The sequence below is a fragment of the Lutra lutra genome, chromosome 7 (assembly GCF_902655055.1).
Source record: "Lutra lutra chromosome 7, mLutLut1.2, whole genome shotgun sequence".
In the NCBI taxonomy this organism is placed as follows: Eukaryota; Metazoa; Chordata; class Mammalia; order Carnivora; family Mustelidae; genus Lutra; species Lutra lutra.
In genome coordinates, this window is record NC_062284.1 from 4,371,687 (window position 1) to 4,391,441 (window position 19,755).

Sequence of the window (19,755 nt, forward strand, 5' to 3'; positions counted from 1 at the left end):
GATGTGCATGTGAAAGCACAAAGAAGCACAGAGTGTTGGACAAGTGCAGGAGGCTATTACCAGGCACTCCGTAAGGGACATGTAGGAAGATTCATGCCTGCTTGCCACGCAGGATGGGGACTGGGGTGAGAGCTTGAGTCACACCATTGGAATTTGACCTAGAAATGCACTGCTCTCAAAAGCTGCACAAGGAATAATTTAGGGGCAGACGAGGGACTTGTGCCCAGCAAGGATGTGGGGAAGAGGAGGGCAGGGGGAATAGGACAGATCTCCAGGGACAGCCCAGATGAGGGACCATGTGTAGGAGTCTTAGAGTCAGACAGATGTTGGTTCGAATCCCGGCTGGGGCATCCCACCTAGTCTCTGGGCCTCAACTTCCTCATCTGTAAAATGGGGATGTCGAGATACCTAGTACTTTGCCTGGTACGTGAGTGTGCTCAGTAGGAGGAACACTGGGACCTCTTGCCACCAGTGGCCATGTGAGAAGTTGGAAGGGTCCAGCCCACCTGGCCTACTTTCATTCAGGGGCATCGCGGCAGCCTGGGTTCTGGACACAGCCCACGAGAGAAGACTCTAGGTTGCTCTGGCCATGGTCTGTGTGGGACTCCCACCCAGGAAGGTTTCAGGTTCTTGAGGTTTTCAGCAAGCAAAGGGAGAGCTCGACATACCCCAAAGGAGATGTAGGCGCCCAGCAGGCTGCCGGCAATGGTGGCATAGCCTCCGGTCATGACCGCGTGGATCTCAGAGAGGGTCATGTCGGCCAGATAGGGCCGGATCAGCAGAGGAGCCTCGGTCTGCAAACAGGAGAGATGTCAGACAGCCAGAGCTGGCCAGGCCAGTGTGGACCCCAGGATGTCTCCTCCCTCTGCCCCCCTGGGAGTGGGGACATCATAGTGGGTCCTGGGGACCCCAGCGGCAGAGACGGGGTTGGGGCCATAGTTTGTGCTTGGCTGGGCCTCCCTGGACCTCTGCATTGGCCTTGCACTCTGGAGGGACCCCCAGCCCTTCCTTTTGGCCTGGTTTGCTCCCTCGGTCAAGTGCCCACTAGGTCCTGGCATCCCACAAGCACCTTACATGTGTCACTCATGAGCTTCTGAGAAAGAAGTGGTCATCCCCCTTTCCCAGGAGAGCACACAGAGAATCAGAGAGATTCAGAGAATTACCTCTGTTCATGCAAGGGGCCAGAAGCAGATGGAACTCCAGGCCTGAGCTTTTAATGAAGCCATGGGGTTTGCCAGAAAGAAAGGAGATGGGCATTTGGTGGTGTTTACCGCAGGGCATCTGGGGAAGCCTGGAGTCATTCATGTAGTCACTTAATAAACACTTACTGAGCACCTCCTATGTTCCAGACTGTTCTATAGAATAGGGATGGGGATTAAACAAGATAAAACCCTGACCGCACAGAGCTTTTATCCTGGGAGTAGTGAAGGAGGGTGGGTTATGGGAAGAAATGGACAACCAACAAGGAAACTAGGAGATAAACAGTGTTTCAGAGACGATGCTAAAAGCTACAGAGATATGTGCGGACAAATGCCTAGTGGCTGCAGGGTATTTAGAATTGAGTAACAAGCAAAGGCCATCCCAAGGAGGTGACATCGGAGCTGAGACCACAGGTGCCATCGGCTGGGTTTGGTAGCACAGCATTGCAGGTGGAGTGAACAGCCAGGGCCCTGGGGCAGGAAGGGGGGCAGGGCAGGGGAGCAAGCCAGGGTTGCATGATCTGGCTCGTGTTTTTAAAAGGGTCGCTCTATCATGTGCGTGAAGGACAGAGGGTAGCGGCAGGAATGGAAACAGGGAGAGTAGGAGGGATTCTTTGTCTAGTGGGGGAGACGAGGGCAGCCAGTGGTGAAGGAGAGAGGCAGCAGGGCAGGGCTGGGACAGGGTCTGGGGGCGAGCTGGCAGGATTTGTCAATGGGCCAGAGGCTTCTGGGAGCATGGGAAGCCAAGGAAGGAAGGAAGACTCCTTGAGTTTTGTCTGAACAACTTCATGGAAGATGCTGGTACCCTTTCCTGAGAAGGGAAAGGCTTGGAAGTGTGCAGCTGTGTTGAGGAGGGAATCAGGGTTCTGCCTACTTGGACTCAGTGTGGTGAATTTGAGATGCCCTTTAGGTATCTAAGTGGAAGGTCAAGGGGCAGTTGGGTGGGTCAGACTGGAGCTGGGGTCTGGGTGACATTGAAGTGACATTGAAGTGACATTGGAGCTGGGTCCCTGGAACGGCCTCTGGGGTCTCACCCTCAGGAGGGCCGGGCCTTCTGAAAGGGGCTCAGGACTGAGTCACACTTACTTTGGAAAATGCATTTTAGAAAGAAAGGGGAGAAAAGAAGACAAAATGATGTCATGTAAGGAACGCTGCCCAGGAAGGGCGCAGCTGAGTTCTAAGTCCTGACTTACATTGTGGGGTCCTGGCAAGCTGTTCCCACCCTCAAGCCTGTTTCTGCTGGAAGGGAGGAAGGTGGATGCCACCTGTAGGATTTGTGAGTCTCTGAGCTGATGAAGACCTCCGAGGCCTAGAGTGATAGAAGGTGCCAGATAGAGGCCATCCTCCCTGGCGCGACCCAGGCAAAGAGTGCCTCCCCAGACGGAGCATCCCCAGGGAAGTGGCCTTTGGTGACCCTGGGAGAAGGTCTGAGAGCCTCTTCCACTGACCGAATCTAGCTCCGGGGACCCAGGGCACCCACCCTCCCTGGGGATGCTGCCGTTGACCAAGAGGGCAGGGGGCTGCAGTACCCACCTGGCTCACAAAGATGTTTCCAGCCACACTCAGGGTCTCCGTGGCCGTGGTACCCATGGTGGCCTGCATGAGCCAGCTGATCTAGGAGGCAGAGCACTCTTTGTGGGCGGGCGGGCATCCGCAGACCCCAGAGTTGGAGAGAGTCAGGCGTGAGGTGGACACACCTAATAAGTCTTCCTTCCGACTTCCAGCCCAGCGTAGGAAACCCTCACCTCCGTTTCTCCCTTCACACCTCCACTCATGAGGGCTTACCACTTCCCAAGCCCCCCCCACCCACGTCACCTTAGGATAGCTCTAATCACTACAGTAGCACTTCTAAAATGCATGTTCTCTGTCTCTATACAAAAGCATTCCCTGGCCCAATGTACTTGAGAATTGCTGTACTTGCACATCTTGGAGGTTATCGAATACATACCAGGTTAGTAAAGGCTCTGAGAAGTCCTGCACAAAAACTTGTTCAAATTTGTCTACCCCAGCCTCACAGAAGTATTTGACCGTGGGATCCCTTTACCTAGTAACATGTGTTAACCCACTACGGAGCTGGAGTTTTGTGAAAAAGCCTTTGGGAAACATTGTATTAGAGAGTTCTCCCTTTCGGGGCACCTGGGTTGCTCAGTGGGTTAAAAGCCTCTGCCTTCAGCTCAGGTCATGATCTCAGGGTCCTGGGATCGAGCCCCCATCAGGCTCCCTGCTCGGCAGGGAGCCTGCTTCCTCCTCTCTCTGCTTGCCTCTCTGCCTACTTGTGATCTTTGTCTGTCAAATAAATAAATAAAATCTTTAAAAAAAAAAAAAAAAGAATGTTCTCCCTTTCAATCAAGATGAAGTCTGCTTCCCTGGAATCTCTCCCCACTGCAGGAACCTCCCTGGCTTCCCTTGCTCTAACCTTTCTTCTCTAGGTATTTGGAGACCGCTCTCCTACCCTCACCTCCTCCTGCCCTATGCTTCTCTTCTCCAGCCCAGCAGGGCTCACCAGCCCTACTTCCCACCACCATCCTGTAGAGGGCATGCCATCAGGCCCCGTCACTGGCCCCTGAGGCTTCAGTTGTCATAGCCCCTTGGCTGAACACATGCTCTAGATTTGGAGAGACCTGCCTCCCTCCTGCCCCGAGCTGGACACTTTTACCATAATGCAGGTGGGTTTTGCCTTTCTGGCAGTCCCCTGCTGCGACTGATTTATCCTGAACTCAATCGGCTAAAACCTCAGACCTGCCCTCATCACCAGGTCCAACTCCTGCGCAGCACCACCTCGTGCATCCTGGTTCCGTGCTGCACATTTTATGAACACAAGCACAGGCTTTGACTGTTATACCAGCTAAGTCTGGCCCACATGGCCCACTGCTCCCATCTCTGAAGGTCTTTTCAGTACGAATGATTTCTTTTCCTGACCCTTCTTCTCAAAGTGACCTCAATTCTGCAAACTTTCCTCACACAAAGATCACATTGGATTTGGTGCCATTTCTCCTTAGGATCATGACAGGAGACTCTGCGGAAGATGTTTGGCTAACAGTAGACTCTGAGTGGGAGGGTGTAGACGCTGGGAGCAGGATTCTGGGAGGGTGTGGACCCCGATTCTGGGAAGGTTCAAGCTCTCCGAGCTTGGGAAGTGAGCAACAGTTTGGGCTCTGGGTGCAAGCCCTTCTGGGAGAGCATGAGCCCCATGGGTAGGTGGTCCCGGGACAGCCCAGACCGTGGCACTGGGAACTCACCTTCTGGATCACCCACTGCATGAGGCCCACGTGGTAGAGCATGGACATGACACAGCTGAAGAAGATGACAATGGGCAGAACCTATCAGGGGAGAGCACAGGTCCCAGGGTGAGAGGCAGGCAGCCAGCAGGGTACCCAGGGCCTAGGAGACCCCAGACAGCCCACTCAATCCAAGGCCTTGCCATGCGGACACCTGACCGGGTCGAGGAACAAGGTCCGAATTCAGTGCCTGAGGTCATGAATGGGGCCTCTTTGGAGGCACTTCGGTCCTCTCCGCTGCCAACCGGCCCAGCCATCTCTCCCTGTCCCCTCCTGCCCACAGAGGAGGCCTGCGCCGTGGCAGGGAAGCAGGACTCGAGTCCCGCACTTTTTATCCCCTCGTCTGTAAAGTGGGGATAATGCCGATTTCCCGAATAGCTGTGAGAAGCAAAGGAACCGGCTGGGGGCCCAGCACCTTGCACAGCGGCCCTCCTCCTGCATGAGCTCAGTCCCAGGCCCCGGCCTCTGGGCTTACCCTCCCTCCCGAGCCTGGGGCCCGAATGAGAGGCCTCTCATCTCTCTGGTATTCCCTCCCCCTCAAGACCAACGAGCTCAGGACTAGAGTCACGGGGGACCTGCAGTCCTGTCACCACCCCTCCCTGTCACCTCTCTGACTATTCCAGGCCTCATCGATTCTTCCTTCAAATCTGCCCTCACACCTCTTCCCTCCACGGGGGGCCTGGCGCCATCCCAGCGCATGTCCCCTCCAGTCTGACAGAGAACAGCCGCAAGTGCCAACCACTCGACGTCTGTCCGGGGACGGCCAGTCTCCTGATCACAGCTGACCAGACAGCAGTGCACGGAGAGTGCGGGAAGGGAATGAGGCTCTCCGCGGGCCGTCAGGGAATGATTTCCAAGATAGCGTCTTTAACGGGAAAGGGGCAGGTGTCAACGGGGTGTGCATGGTGCTGGTCTCTGGGCCAGGAAGGGTGATTGGCGTGGTGTGGGCGCCAAGTAGCATTAAAAGGGTATGCAAGTGTGGGCAGTTGCCTTGGGGAGGGAACCAGGGGACAGGGGTCCATGTGGGAGGCAGACTTATGTTCTACTATGTCCCCTTCTGTACTGTGAAGAATATGTTAGGGGCGCCTGGGTGGCTCAGTGGGTTAAAGCCTCTGCCTTCAGCTCAGGTCATGATCCCAGGGTCCTGGGATTGAGCCCCATGTTGGGCTCTCTGCTCAGCGGGGAGTTTTCTTCCCTTCCTCTCTCTCTGCCTGCCTCTCTGCCTACTTGGGATCTCTGTCTGTCAAATAAATAAATGAAATCCTAAAAAAAAAAAGAATATGTTAGTTGTTGCAAACAGTTCTATTGTTTTTTTAATTATAATATTTTCTTGTTTTAAAGATCTCTTTATTTGACAGAGAGAGAGAGAGAGAGCATGTGCGCACACACGTGTATGCACAAGCAGGGGAGGGGAGCAGCAGAGGGACAGGGGGAAGCAGACTCCCCACCGAGCAGGGAGCCTGATGCGGGGCTCGACCCCAAAACCCTGGGATCAGGACCTGAGCCAAAGGCAGACACTTCACCAAATGAGCCACCCAGGCGACCCTCCAAACAATTTTTAAATAAGTTACACAGAATTGGTAATAGCAGGTGCATCCTTACACTAAAACGTTAGGTGGGGAAACTAGATCTCAAAAGCATAGAAAGGCCGGAAGTCAGTACATGCCAACAGCAAGTAGCTGCTGTGTGCTGGGACTAGGAAAATGCGGTTTCTTTTTTCTGTATTTCTAATTTCTCATATGCTCCCGTCATTTTCTGTAAAAGGAGACACCTCTCAAGGGAGGGGAGCACGGGCAGAGGGGAGGTTTAGGGAGGCTCATCAGCTGCGTTCTGCATGTGCTTGTTTGAGACGCCTGTGCAAAGAACAAGGGGAGTGCGGAGTGGACAGGTGGATAAGAGGGTCAGGAGCTCAGAGGAAAGGTCTGGGCCAGGCCTGGTTTGGACCTGTTTGCCCAAGAGTATAGGCTGAGGCCATGGGACAGATGTAATTCCCTGAGGAAATCGCCCTGAGGGAGGAGAGCACTGAGGAAGGACAGGGCACTGAGGTCAGCCTCACAGAAGGGGGAGAGGGAAGGAGGGGCACAGCGAGGGGGCAGAGAAGAAATAGGTTGGAGGATGGCCAGGCCAGGGCTGTGATGGACACTGAGGACAGCTTTTCAAGCAGGACAGTCGGTCAGCTCTGCCAGATGCATCCGAGCATTCCAGAAAGGTGAGGAGTGACACGGACCCTTGACAGCTAGCAATCCAGGGGTCCCTGGTGGAGACAGCAAGAACAGGCCGCTCTTTCAAGAAGCTCAGCTGTGCAGAGGAAAGGCTGTGAGGAGAGGTGAGGGGCGAAGGAGAAACTGTTTTGTTTTTAATAAGGGGAGTCTTGTGGAATCACACTCGGGCTCTGGTTCAAGATGAATGGGGATTGCAGAAGGGCCCCAGAGGAAGACAGAAGCTCTATCCCAGGCAGCTCCACTGGAGACGAGAATCAGGCCCTGGCTGAGGTGTCTCCCCTGCCCCAGGCCACACGGACGCTGAGGGTTTTCTCTGGACCGGCCCCACGCCCCCGCCCCGTCACCAGCCTCCCTGCAGCGGGGATGTCATCCCACAAGGAACACTGTCTGTGCGTGGAGGAGCCCTTCTCCTGCCGGTGACTCGTGACTGCCCTGGCTGCCCGGAGCCCGCCACGCCCCCAGCACGAGGCTGCTGACGTCATCCACCCGCCCTCGCAGCCAGACACAGAGACAATCACGTAGTGTCTAGACCGCTCGTCCAATTTATCATGAGAGGGACTGCCCGGCGGCGGCGGCCTGGCAGGCCTGCAGGCAGGGCCCTCATCAGGGCGGAGAGAGCCCGGCCGGCTGGACCGGACTGCAGATTTGGGACTCTCTCCCGGGAGCAAGCGAGAGACATTTTCTATCCGTGAGATGGGGAGTTTGGGGTGAAAGGGAGGCTGTGTTTTGCATTACATGGTGACTGTCTTGTGAGGGGAGATAAATGCAATGGAAGAGAGGTGACCTCCAAATTTCTCACGCAGGACATTTCATAATCAGTAAGGTCCCTGAGGCCTACGGGATCTCTCAGTGTGGGGAACAACTCTGGGGCCTATGTCGTGTGTGAGGAGCCAGGAGAGGGGACAGACAGCAGAAGCCGGTGTTGCCGTGGTCAGGGAGGGAAAGTACACGTGGCCCTCGTGTGTGTCCACACGCAGCCCTACCTAGGCCAGGGTGTGGTGACTCTTCTGTCCTCACACCAACTGCGGTAGATATAAATCCACTTCCCCAGTGGGCACGCTGAGAGAGTGAGATGTGGGTTACCTGCCCAAGGTCACACACCTGCAAAAGACAGAGCCCCTCCTGGTCTCCCGCAGGTTGCGGAGGCCCTGCTGTGACCCTGAGGCGGTTTCCCTGGGGCCGGTCCTGGATCCGCATTTCTATGTCTCCATAGAAGCATTCATCTCCTCCAAGAGCAAGAGCGTCTTGTAAGTCCTGACCACAGCCAGCTGGTCTTTTCTAGTGCGGAGGCTCACCCATCACTGGAGGGAGGGGGACTTCTAGCTGGTCTAGGCCACTGGTTCTCAAAGTATGGTCCCCGGACCAGCAGTATCAACCGAGATATCGCTAGAAATGCCAATGTTGAGCGCCACACCCAGAGTTTCAGATTCCGTAGGTCTAGGGTGGGCCTGAGGATCTGGACATGAGCATTGCCAGATGCTGCTGGTGCTGCTGGCCTGGGTGTCACAGTCTGAGAACCACTGCTCTTCCTGATGCTTGAACCTCCACACCCCCAGCTCCAAAGGCCTAAGCATGCAGATAGGGCCCTACCACCAGATCCACAAAAAAAACACAAAAACCCCAAACCACAAAATCCAAAGTCGCCCAATAATACGTTAAAAGGATCATACACCATCAATATTTGGGATTTATTCTAGGGAAGCAGGAGTGGTTCAACATCAGCAAGTCAATCAATGTGATACATCCCATTAACAGAACAAAGGATAAAAATAAACCATCATCTCAACCGATGCAGAAAAAGCATCTGACAAAATCCAACATCCGTGCTTGATAAAAACTCTCAGCAAAGTGGATGTGGAAGGAACGTACCTCGACATGATAAATGCCACACACGATGCACCCATATTCTACATCGTCCTTGGTGGTGAAAGGATGAGAGCTTTTGCTCTAAGATCAGGAACAAGACAAGGATGTCCACTCTCACCACTTCTATTTGACCTAGAACTCCTAGCCAGAGCAATCAGTCAAGAAAAAAGAAACAAAATGTATCCAAATTGGAAAGGAAGGAGTAAAACTGTTGCTATTTGCAGATAACATGATACTATATATTTTAAAAGTCCCTAAAGACTCCACCAAACAATTATTAGAACTAATAAATGAATCACTCAAGTTACAGGATATAAAATTAACACACACAAATCAGTTGTGCTCCTATACACTAATAACGAGCTATTAGAAAAATTATAAGACAATGGTCGACTGGTTGGGTCAGTCGGTTAAGTGCCTTCCGCTCAGGTCATGATCCCGGGGCCCTAGGATCAAGTCCAAGTCAGGCTCCCTGCTCCACAGGGAATCTACTTCTCCCTCTGCCTCTGCCCCTCCCCACCACTCATGCTCACTCACTCCTTTTCTTTCTCAAATAAATAAAAGATCTTTTAAAAAAGACACTGGTGGGGCGCCTGGGTGGCTCAGTGGGTTAAGCCGCTGCCTTCGGCTCAGGTCATGATCTCAGGGTCCTGGGATCGAGTCCCGTGTCGGGCTCTCTGCTCAGCAGGGAGCCTGCTTCCCTCTCTCTCTCTCTGCCTGCCTCTCCGTCTACTTGTGATCTCTCTGTGTCAAATAAATAAATTTAAAAAAATCTTAAAAAAAAATTAAAAAGACACTGGTGAAAGAAATTAAAGATGACACAAATAAACGTAAAGATATCCCACACACATGGATTGGAAGAATTAATATTGTCAAAATGCCCACGCTACCCCAAATTATCTACAAATCCTATGCAATCCATCAAAATACCAATGGCATTTTTCACGAACAGAACAAATAATACAAAAACTTGTCTAGAACCACAGAAGACCCTGAATAGCCAAGGGAATCTTGAGAAAGAAGAAAAGAGCTGGAGGTAGCATGTTCCCAGATCTCAAGCTACACTACAAGCCTATAGTAGTCACAACAGTACGGTCCTAGCACGAAAACAGACACGTGGATCAATGGAATAGAACAGAGAGCTCAGAAACAAACCCATGTTTATGTGGTCAGTTAACTACAACAAGGAGGCAAAATATCCAATAGGAAAAAGACAGTCTCTTCAACAAATAGTGCTGGGAAGACGGACAGCCACATGCAGAAGAATGAAATCAGAGGACTTTCTTACACTAGACACAAACATAAACTCAAATGGATTAAAGACTTGAATGTAAGGCCTGAAACTGTAAACCCCTAGGAGAAAACAGAGGCAGTGAGCTCTCTGACGTGGGTCTGAGGGATGTTTTTTGGAGCAATCCCCTCAGGCAAGGGCAACTAACTCTAAAATATACAAATGTGATTACATCAGATTAAAGTTTCTGCACAGGGCGCCTGGGTGGCTCATTGGGTTAAAGCCTCTGCCTTCCTCTCAGGTCATGATCTAAGGGTCCTTGGATTGAGCCCTGCATGGGGCTCTCTGCTCAGCAGGGAGCCTGCTTCCCTCTCTCTCTGCCTGCCTTTCCGCCTACTTGAGATCTCTGTCTGTCAAATAAATAAAATCTCTTAAAAGAATTTAAAAATTAAAAAAAAAAAGTTTCTGGGGGCGCCTGGGTGGCTCAGTGGGTTAAGCCGCTGCCTTCGGCTCAGGTCATGATCTCAGGGTCCTGGGATCGAGCCCCGCATCGGGCTCTCTGCTCAGCAGGGAGCCTGCTTCCCTTCCTCTCTCTCTGCCTGCCTCTCTGCCTACTTGTGATCTCTGTCTGTCAAATAAATAAATAAAAAATCTTTAAAAAAAAAAAGTTTCTGCACAATGAAGGAAGCCAACTACAAAACAAAGGCAACCTACTGAATGGGAGAAGATATTTGCTGATCATTTATCTGTTAAGGTGTTAATATAAAAAACAGATAAAGAGGGGCGCCTGGGTGGCTCAGTGGGTTAAGCCTCTGCCTTCATCTCGGGTCATGGTCCCAGGGTCCTGGGATCTAGCCCCGCATCGGGCTCTCTGCTCCGCAGGAAGCCTGCCTCCACCTCTCTCTCTGCCTGCCTCTGCCTACTTGTGATCTCTGTCAAATAAATAAATAAAATCTTTAAAAAAAAACAGATAAAAAACTTACACAATTAACTTAATACCCCACCCAAAATAACCCAATTAAAAAATGGGCAGAGGACCTGAATAGATATTTTCCCAAAGACACCCAGATGGCCAACAGAGACATGAAAAGATGCTCCACATCACTCGTCATCAGGAAAATGCAAATCAAAACCACAATGAGAGACCACCTCACGCTGGTCAGATTGTCTATCATCAAAAAAACCAAGAGGGGCGCCTGGGTGGCTCAGCTAATCAGTCCCAGCTCAGGTCATGATTTCAGGTTTGTGAGATGGGGCCTCCTGTTGGGCGCCACACTAGATGTGGAACTTAATTAAAATAAATAAATAAAACTTTTTTTAAAATTCTAAAAGTAAATAAGTCACAGGGCTGCAATGCTCAGCTAGGGAATACAGTTGATAATACCGTAATAACTTTATACAGTGACAGATGACTTATAAGATGACTTATTATGGGGATCATGTCATAATGTCTAAAAATATCAAAGCTCTGTGATATATACCTGAAAAGAATAGGATGTTATGTCAGTTACACTTCAATAAAAATGAAGGAAAAGGAAGAAAAAAGAGAACCACACACACACCAACCACATACACAGACAGTAATGCAAAGCTGGACGATCCCTCTGGGGAGGGGTATGGCTGGGAGGGGGGTGGCCCAATGCCTTATGGGGGCAGAGGACACTTACTCCATGGTCACAAAAAGTGGACATGACTCCTGATCTCCTGCTCCCGCTGCCCCTTGCCCTGAATGACCTCACCACTGCTCCCTTATACCCTATTGCCCGTCAGAGTCTCCTTCCCAGACCTTTGCGGACACCAGATTCTCACAAGCTCTCTCCCAGTCCAGTTATCCCACCTCCTTCCTTCTAGCACCGACCCCAGTTTCCACTTACTTCCCACTCCCTCCCCCGAGAATTACGCTCACTGAGGTTACCAGGGGTCCCCTGGTTACTAAGTCAACCACGGTCGGTGCCTTTTAGCCCGTTTCTTATTCGATTTTATTTTTAGCCAGATGTGGCACCATCGACCACTGGGGATGGCCGAGGCTACATCGGGCAGACACCCTGAAACCCTTGGGAGATGAAACCATTCTCTTTCCCCCAGCTGTTCCTCAGGGAGAACATGTGAGCAGTACTGCTGAGCTCAGCATGTGGGTGCATGTTCCAGAGGTGGGAGCCACAGCATAGGAACCAATGAGCAAGCACGACCGGGCCCACCAGACCCAGGAAGGAAGCAGGAGCTTCGGGGGAGGTGACCGTGTGGGTGGGAAATTACCAGAAGGGAGATGGAGCCAAGGTGGGATGACTAATCAAGATGATACAGCCAAGAGGAGGCTGCCACGTCAACGGGTGCTGGACTCCAGGCCAGGGGAGGTGGAGGGAGGACCCAGAAGGCCTGGGCTGAGGCTCAGCTTCCTGGAGAAGTGATGAGCTGGCCTGTGGCCCAGCAGGAAACAGCGTGGATTCTGAACATCTGAGTGAGCTCAGAGAAGACTTCCCCAGGCCATCAGGAGCCAAAGGCCTTGGACCACGGTTCCATGACCCATGGAAAGAAGGCAAAGGAAGAGCTCTCGACACTTCCATTCACCTCAGCACCAATAAAACCACTCCCACCTTGAGGACCAGCCCCGGGTTTAGCAAGTACTTGTGCCTGTGTGTGTGTGTGTGTGTGTATGACTATGTGCCCAATGCAGGGAGGGGTTGGGGTGGACAAGTGAAATGTCATGATTAATGAATCTTGTGGAGAAGGGAATTCCATGGCCATGGAACATTTAAATCCTCGCTGATCTGGTCTGTCTTAGCGAAGGAGGCCACTGGCTAATCCACTAACCACGAGTTTGGCCAGAGGACAGGGCCTCCCAGGAGCCAGAAAACAGTTAGTGTTTGCTGGGAAACGCTGAGTCTGGCTAATGGTAAACCCTCCTCCCTTGTTTTTTCTCTCTTGGCTGAACATCCAAACTCCAAGTCTTTAGCAACCATTTAATATGTTTTAAATTTAACACTATCAGCATTAAGGTTGCTTTTTGTATTTGGAAGGGAGATGCAATGTCCCTGACTTCACCTTACCGTGTGAGAAGAAACCGGCACTTGGCTAGTAGTCCAGTCACCCCGTTCTAGCCCCCGCTCTGCCCTAACTCACTGGGTGACTATGCCCAGGTCACCGCTCCTCTCTGGGGTGTGGTTTGACCATCGGTAATGTTAAGGGGGGGCCCAAAGATCCATGAGCTCCCTTCCAGCCCAACAGTCGATGAAGCCATGGTTGTACAGGGTGATTTGGGGAGACAGACAAGTAGCAATGTGCACATGTTCTTCCAGAAAGGGAGAAGAGATGGGAGGACACACAGAAAACACTGGCAAAAGGATGGAGACAGCAGGAGACCAGGCAGGTGATCATTTCAGTGCCAGACTGGGAGAGAAGCAAGGTAGTGGACAGGGGCTGGCCCTGTCCCCCTCCCACTGCTGCTTTTGGTAACAAAGCTTTGAGAACCGCCCCCTCCTCCACTCTCCCTCTGTGGACTCCAGGTCTGATGGATCCAAGCCATTAATCCTCCCTGGCTATAATCTGAAGATGGCATATCCTCCAAGCCAGGCCAAGAAGAACCCACTCCTGGGTTCCCTGCTAGAGCTAGCGGAAATCAGGCATGCGCCCTCTCTCTCTCTCCCTGCAAAGTAAGGTTGCTAAGTTGGTTGGACATAAGCCTCCCTCTTTGCCTCTACCTCAAGGGAGCCTACCTGAGACTAAGTCTAAAACCAACACCAAGAACACAGAACCAAGACACAGCCCAGGTGGGTCCCAGGTGACGCCCAATACCCAGATCTGACAGGGTCCAAGACCCCTGGACTTCTCAGTTATAGAAATCAATCTTGATTTTTTTAGTTCTGTTTTGTTTCTTTTTTTGACTTAAGTCCTTTTGAGTTGTGTTTCTGTCTCTTACCACTGACTAAGTCAGGAGCTAAGCACCCCACTCAGCCAGCACAGCCTAGACTCCCAAATACGTCCCCACATTATGGCTGAGAGGGACATAGATCAAAGGGTCAATGCCACTGCTGCTTCTCCCAGGCAGGTGTGCTAGCTCTCACCTGGGCCCTGCTCCTGTACTAGGCCACAAACACCCCTGTGGAACACAAGGACGCCCTGAAAGAACAGATCCTACAGGGAGCTGGCTGCCTTGTTTTCTGTCCTGGAGGGATGGCACCAGCTCCCCTGGGCTGTGCTCCTTGCAGTGGTGAGCTTCTCAGGGTGGCGTCCCCTCAGCCAGAGCACCCCACTTCCTGGCTTTGGGCAGGAGCACAAGTCCCAGTTGTACCCACTGTAGGATCCCACGCCCTGGGCCTAGCGATTGGTCTAGGAATGGTCACATGCCCCGAGGCAGAGCAGTCTGAAGCCTGCCCCAGGATTTTTTGCTTTGGGCTGGAAGAGAAGAGTCTCCCTCACTTGCTGTGAGAATGAGCCCTTGATGTTGCTGGGGGCCCGGGGGAGATCTGGTGAGCAAAAGCGAAGCCAATGTCTTGGCATAAGCAGAAATGTGGGGCTGAGGGCCGTGAACCTGGCTGGCCAGGGTCCAGCCTGACCTGCTTTACCTCGCCTTCCCACGTGTGAGGCCAGAAAAAGCCCTCATTTCCTCCTCCCTTTAAAGCAAGTTTTAAATGGATCTCTGTCACTTGCAGCCAAACAGTCCTCAAGAATACTCTTTTCTAGGACCCTCAGTCCATTAAGCATCTGCCTTCAGCTCAGGTCATGATCCGGGGTCCTGGGATTGAGCCCCGCATCGGGCTCCCTGCTTAGCGGAGAGCCTGCTTCTCCCTCTGCCTCCTGCCTCTCTCTCTCTTTCTGTGTCTCTTGTGAATAAATAAATAAAACTTTTTTTTGTTTTAAGTGAATACTCTTTTCTTCCAAACCAAGGGAAGAACAAACACCTAAGATCTGGGCCCTTTGTCACCACTGCCTACCAAGGAAAGCGCTTTGATATCAAGGCACAGAAGCTAATACACAAGAGCTTTGGACCTGGGTTCCAATTTAATCCCAGCAGTCACCAGCTTTGTGACTCTGTGCAAGTAACAGCCACTCTGAACCTCAGTATCCTCATCTGTGAAAAAGAGGATAATGATAGCATTCCCCCTGTGGGTGGCTGGGAGGGCAAAGTGAGTGCCTGGCAGACGGCTCTGACTCCACAGCCAGGGGCTCTTACTACGATTTCCTTCTCCTGGTTCTTTTCTACTCTGCTTCACCAAGGTCTTGGAGGGGGACAAAATGGTTTCTGGTGGCCCTGGAGCTGGTGGAAAGCCTGTGTGTAGCTCTTGGCCCTGCCGGGGAGGTTTGGAGGAAGAAGAGCTTGGCCCTGGTCTTGGGCTAAAGGGAGAGCTGCTCAGGACCACACAGTCGGGGGAATGGTGGCCCGGCCAGGGAGAGGAGCCCAACCCACAGTGGTGGCTCACAGAGCCGGACCTTCCCAGCAGGCACAGAGGGACGTCCCACATGCAGGCCTCGAAGAACCACCATTTGCTCAGCAAAGAGCAGTGTCCAGGCCCTGGGTGGGGCTTTGTGGGGCTCAGAGTCAGTCAAGGGACACAAGGAGGAGTAAGACCCAGGCATTGCCCTCCAGTAGCTAAATGCAAACATGGCTACAACAGCAGTGACGTGCTTCCTGCAGGCCCCCTCAGCCTCCCTTCCCTGCGGTGACCTCTCTCCTGCACCGTGGCAGCCTTGTGGCCCCAGGTTGCCACGTGGGGATGAGGCAGCCTCCTCTGGTCCTCTAACGCAAGCATCCTGGCTACAACCTTTCCCACCCACTGTTGACATGGTAACAGTCCCAAAGCTCCAAAAAAGTCCCTCCCTGCTCAAAAATCTTCAAGAGATCCCATTTCCTGGGGACAAAACCCAGGGGCCTCTGCCTGGCATTTCGGGCCCTTCCTGGTACAGCCCTGCCACACGTCCGGGTTGCGCCCTCGCCCATGCTTTCCTCACAGTAGCTCCCGAGCCGTCACACGGAATCCAGCTGTACTTGGGACACACCTGCAGGTTCTCCCCTCAGTGCTTGTCCCGTGAACTTCCTCTTGCCTCTCCACATCCAGATCTTTCCTGTCCTGCCCGTCCTGCAGCTCCACAGCAAACACCACCTCTTGAGGGGGGCACCATCCTCACTGTCCCCGGTGGAAGCCATCCCTCCCTAAATGGACTGCCTGGGCACCTTTCCTTGTGCCAACTGCACTTGAACCTGGCTTCCTGAGGAGGTCAAGCTGCAGAGTGTTGTACGTTCATCTTTTAAAGACTGAAAGGATGCCGGCTGCTGTCTCTCTGTCTGGTGAATGCAGGAGGTCAGCCAGTCTCTGCCTCTCGCTGCAGCCCTGGGAGGCCCCTACTTGGAAATGCAAATGTGAAGTGAGCCTTGCCCTACGGGGATGGTGTTCAGGGACCTTTGGAGGGGGCTGCCAGAGGCTGACCCTCCACGTCCCCTCTCCACACAGAGCTGGTCTCCGAGAAATGTGATGGACCAGCTCATCCCAGGGCACACCAGACTCCTGAGAGAACAGGAACCAGGTCCCTTGCATCTTTCCTCCTAGCACTGACATTATCAGAACGCCTTGGCGAGAGTGGACACCTCCCTGAGAGCTGCTGGCAGAAACAGACGCTGTGAAGCCAAGACAGCCTCACCACCACCCAGTGGCAGGGGAAGCCGACCTGGAGATGTCCAGACTCACCAGCTGACTCAGCATCAGCCCAGCAGGGCAGAGCCGAGCCCACGGCTCAGGCCGGAAGCCTCCAGGGCCCAACACCCTCCACCCTAGCACTGAGCTGTGGGAGGATCTAGAAACAAGGGCCAGAGTAATAGAAAGCAGAAGCCTCTAAAACCTACACGTGGATCCCACACGGCAGCAGCACACGGACAGTGGTCTGGGTCACACGCGTGTAGGCAGCATGGGATCACGTCCGTAGCGCCGTGGCAACAATGGCAGAGTGTCCCCCCTCCCCACACCACCGCTGGCATCACAAGTAGAACTTAAGCCTGGAGGGGGCTTCAGGGTCTTTAGACAGCTCGGGGGTCAGGTGGGCAGAGGGGAGCCCCAGCAGAGGTCTTAGGGAAGGAGGCAAGTGGGTGCTCGGGCAGTCAATCGGAGAAAGCAGAAATACACGCACATTTCCACGCAGCACAGGGGAGTGGCCCCTAGCAAACTCAGCCCAGGCTGCCCCGCTTGGAGGCAGGGTCGGGGCTCTACCACGCACAACAAGGCCCTGGAGTCTTCCTGCTGGTTCCTCTGTCGTACTGTTCAGGCAGCAGGCATGCGATAAACAGCGGGGAGGAGGAAGGGAGGGGCTGTAGGTCCAGAAGAGTCCAGAGGAGGGTGGCCTAGCCTGCTGCCGGTAATCAGGGCTGGCTTCCTGCAGAGGTGGCCCGTGAGGGCCTTGAAGTAGAAGCAGCCCTAGAGGGTCGTTTGCGACTAAGGGTTCCTGGAAAGTGTCCTTCACAGGCCTCAGGTCCCCAGCATGGCGGCAGCTAAGGCATAAGCATGTCCCTACCCTCCCTTCTTGTCCTCAGTTTCGTGCAATTCCAGCATCTGGGGGTTCATTTTTAAGGAAAAGAATACGGACCTATCTTACTTTGCAAATGTTACAAAGTATACTGAAAACATACCAGCTGGTGAACACACTGGAGGGGCCCTACTCAGCCCGTGAGGCTCACGCTTCTTGCTGCCCATGACACTGCTCCACCCGCAAGAGGCCTCCCCTCCCCCTGGGCCACCGGCTCGCCCAGACTCCGGCTAGCTGCACACACCAGGCAGCCGTGGCTAAAGGCCTCGTGGGCCAAGAGTGGAGCTGACCTGAAAGGCAAAGACACCCCTGACCATCGCCTCCCCAAACACGAAGCTGGAGCCGACGTCCGTGTAGCTCAGGAAGATCTGAAAGCAAAACACAAAACAAAGCAAAAGCCTGGAGGGAGGCCAGGAAGCGAGGAGGGAGAAACGGTGGCCTGGAGGCCAGGGCTGGGTGAGCTGAAGGGACCTCGCAGGCCACAGGCCTGTCTGGCAGCCCAGCAGAGGAGAGGGACGGCAGGCCGAGGAGAGGGACGGCAGGCCTCCTGGGCCTCACGGGGGCCGGGGCACCAGCTGGCAGTGTGCTTTGGGAAAGCAAAGAAGACCGGGAGCCGGACTTAGGGGAAGGCTCTCCTCAGTGGTGCCTTGTGCGCCTGCTTACTCCCCTCTGACCAACGGCACAGCCGCCCTCCTGTCCCCACCCCAGACTGGTGGCCACCCTTCTGCAGAGCTGATTTTTGGTCCTGAACCTGCATCGTGACTGCAGGGACAAGTCAGTTCTCTTGCCCAGACCTCAGGAGTCCCATCTGTAAGATGACGGTGGGGACCAGGGCAGCAGCTCCGTCTCCTCCACGACACGCGGGCAGACACGGTCGGTGCCGGGACACACCGATGTCCCCGCTCCCTCCAGACAGCACAGAGAAATCCGAGCCGGCGAGGTCGGGGTGAGGTTAGCCACGCGCCCCTGATACTTTATACTTAAAAGAGTAGCTCATGATGGGTACACAACGATGTGAATGAGCTTCGTGACCCTTAAAGATGGTGAAAATGGTAGATTTCGTGGTAAGTGTATTTACTACAAAAACAATGGAATTTAAAAATAGGACTTCATCAAACTGAACATTATTTATAGGCACACACATACACAAAGGAAATCATCTGGAATTTTCTTTTTGCACTTTTAGCTATTCTAAGTTCCCTATCACACAAGACCGCTGAGAACCACGTGCCTTGTGCCCAGGTTCCCTAAGAAGTTTCCTGTCCTGAGACACCCTTCCACATCAGACCAGCCTCTGCAGGGACAGCTCTGTCCACGCAGGTGGTGCCAGGTCCGAGGGGAGCGGCCGCCGCGCTGCTCAGACCCCAGCTGCTCACGTGGTCTGGGCCCCGGGGCGCACCCATGGGCCTGGTCCCAGTCCCTCCCTATGGCCTCACCACCCAGCGCCCCCCGCAGAGCGGCCTCTCCTCCACCTCCTGGCAGCTCAGGATGTGCTCCAATGTTCAGGGGGCGCTGGGCCCCGCCTACGCACCTGGATCTGGCTGCCCATCCACCGGAATGCGATAAATCCCGGTTCCGTTCTGATGACAAAGAGTCCGAGCACAAACTGCAGTCCAAGGCCCCAGGACACAGTCCTCCAGGACACCTGCCACCCAACAGAAAGGTCCTGGTGAGCTCAGTCCTCGGGCGGGGGCGGGGGCAAGGGGGGGGGCTCCACAGAGAACAGCATGGGGTAAGGCCAGAGAGCGCGGTGTTTTGGCTGGTCTGTAGGACGGAGACTGGAGCCAGCCAGAACTCTGGGCCTGTGGCCAATGGTCGCCTCCACCCTGGAGTCAGAGCAGGCCACACTCTTAGCAGCCATGGGCCTGGGGCAGTGGTCAGGGGTGGGGCAAGGTCTGAGGACACATGCGAGACATGAGCAGGCTCCAGCCTGCCATGGCCCCCGGGCCGGCTCATCACCGGGTGGGCAGAGCTGGAGTTGTGGCGTCTGCCCCACCTTCCCCCACCCCTGCTCCACAGGCAGGGCTCCCGGCTGCCCTGACCCCATTCCCTCGATGCCCACAGCCCCGGAGGAGGGTGGCTGCTGCCTCTCGGCATTTAACGATCCTTAGTATTGGTCCCCAAACTCAGGTGTGCATGCGGATCTCTGGGAGGCTCTGCTAGAGGCTGAGGGGGACGCTGGCCACACTGTGAACCAGGGAGGGGTCCTGGCTGGGGGGGTGGTTGCAAGGCCCAGGAGGGCAGGGAGAGAAGCCCAGGCCGGGCCTGACGGCTCAGCACTCACTGCGCGGTGATGCTTGGAGCAGGCAAAGAGGAGGCTGACGAACACGCAGATTCCTGCAAAGGACACTAGCTGCTCAGGTCGCTGGGAAGTGTCCAGAACCAGCCACAAGACCAAGCCCAGGCAAGCAGCGAGGGCCAGACCCCTGCAGGGGAGAGGCAGAAAGCTA

General features: G+C 53.9%; 1 protein-coding gene across 4 annotated transcripts in view; it reads right to left on the reverse strand.

Moving 5' to 3' along the window:
• Positions 1-19,755, reverse strand: part of SLC28A1 (solute carrier family 28 member 1) — a 45,189-nt gene that overhangs the window by 11,206 nt on the left and 14,228 nt on the right. For 3 of the 4 annotated variants that reach the window (XM_047738766.1, XM_047738764.1, XM_047738763.1), the window contains exons 6-11: positions 19,590-19,731; positions 18,837-18,950; positions 17,596-17,673; positions 4,439-4,519; positions 2,733-2,813; positions 669-794 (exon numbers count right to left, since the gene is read on the reverse strand). In XM_047738766.1, the coding sequence (XP_047594722.1) occupies positions 669-794; positions 2,733-2,813; positions 4,439-4,519; positions 17,596-17,673; positions 18,837-18,950; positions 19,590-19,731 (622 nt within the window). The remainder of the gene's footprint in view (positions 1-668; positions 795-2,732; positions 2,814-4,438; positions 4,520-17,595; positions 17,674-18,836; positions 18,951-19,589; positions 19,732-19,755) is intronic. The other variant, XM_047738765.1, reaches the window with a different exon arrangement.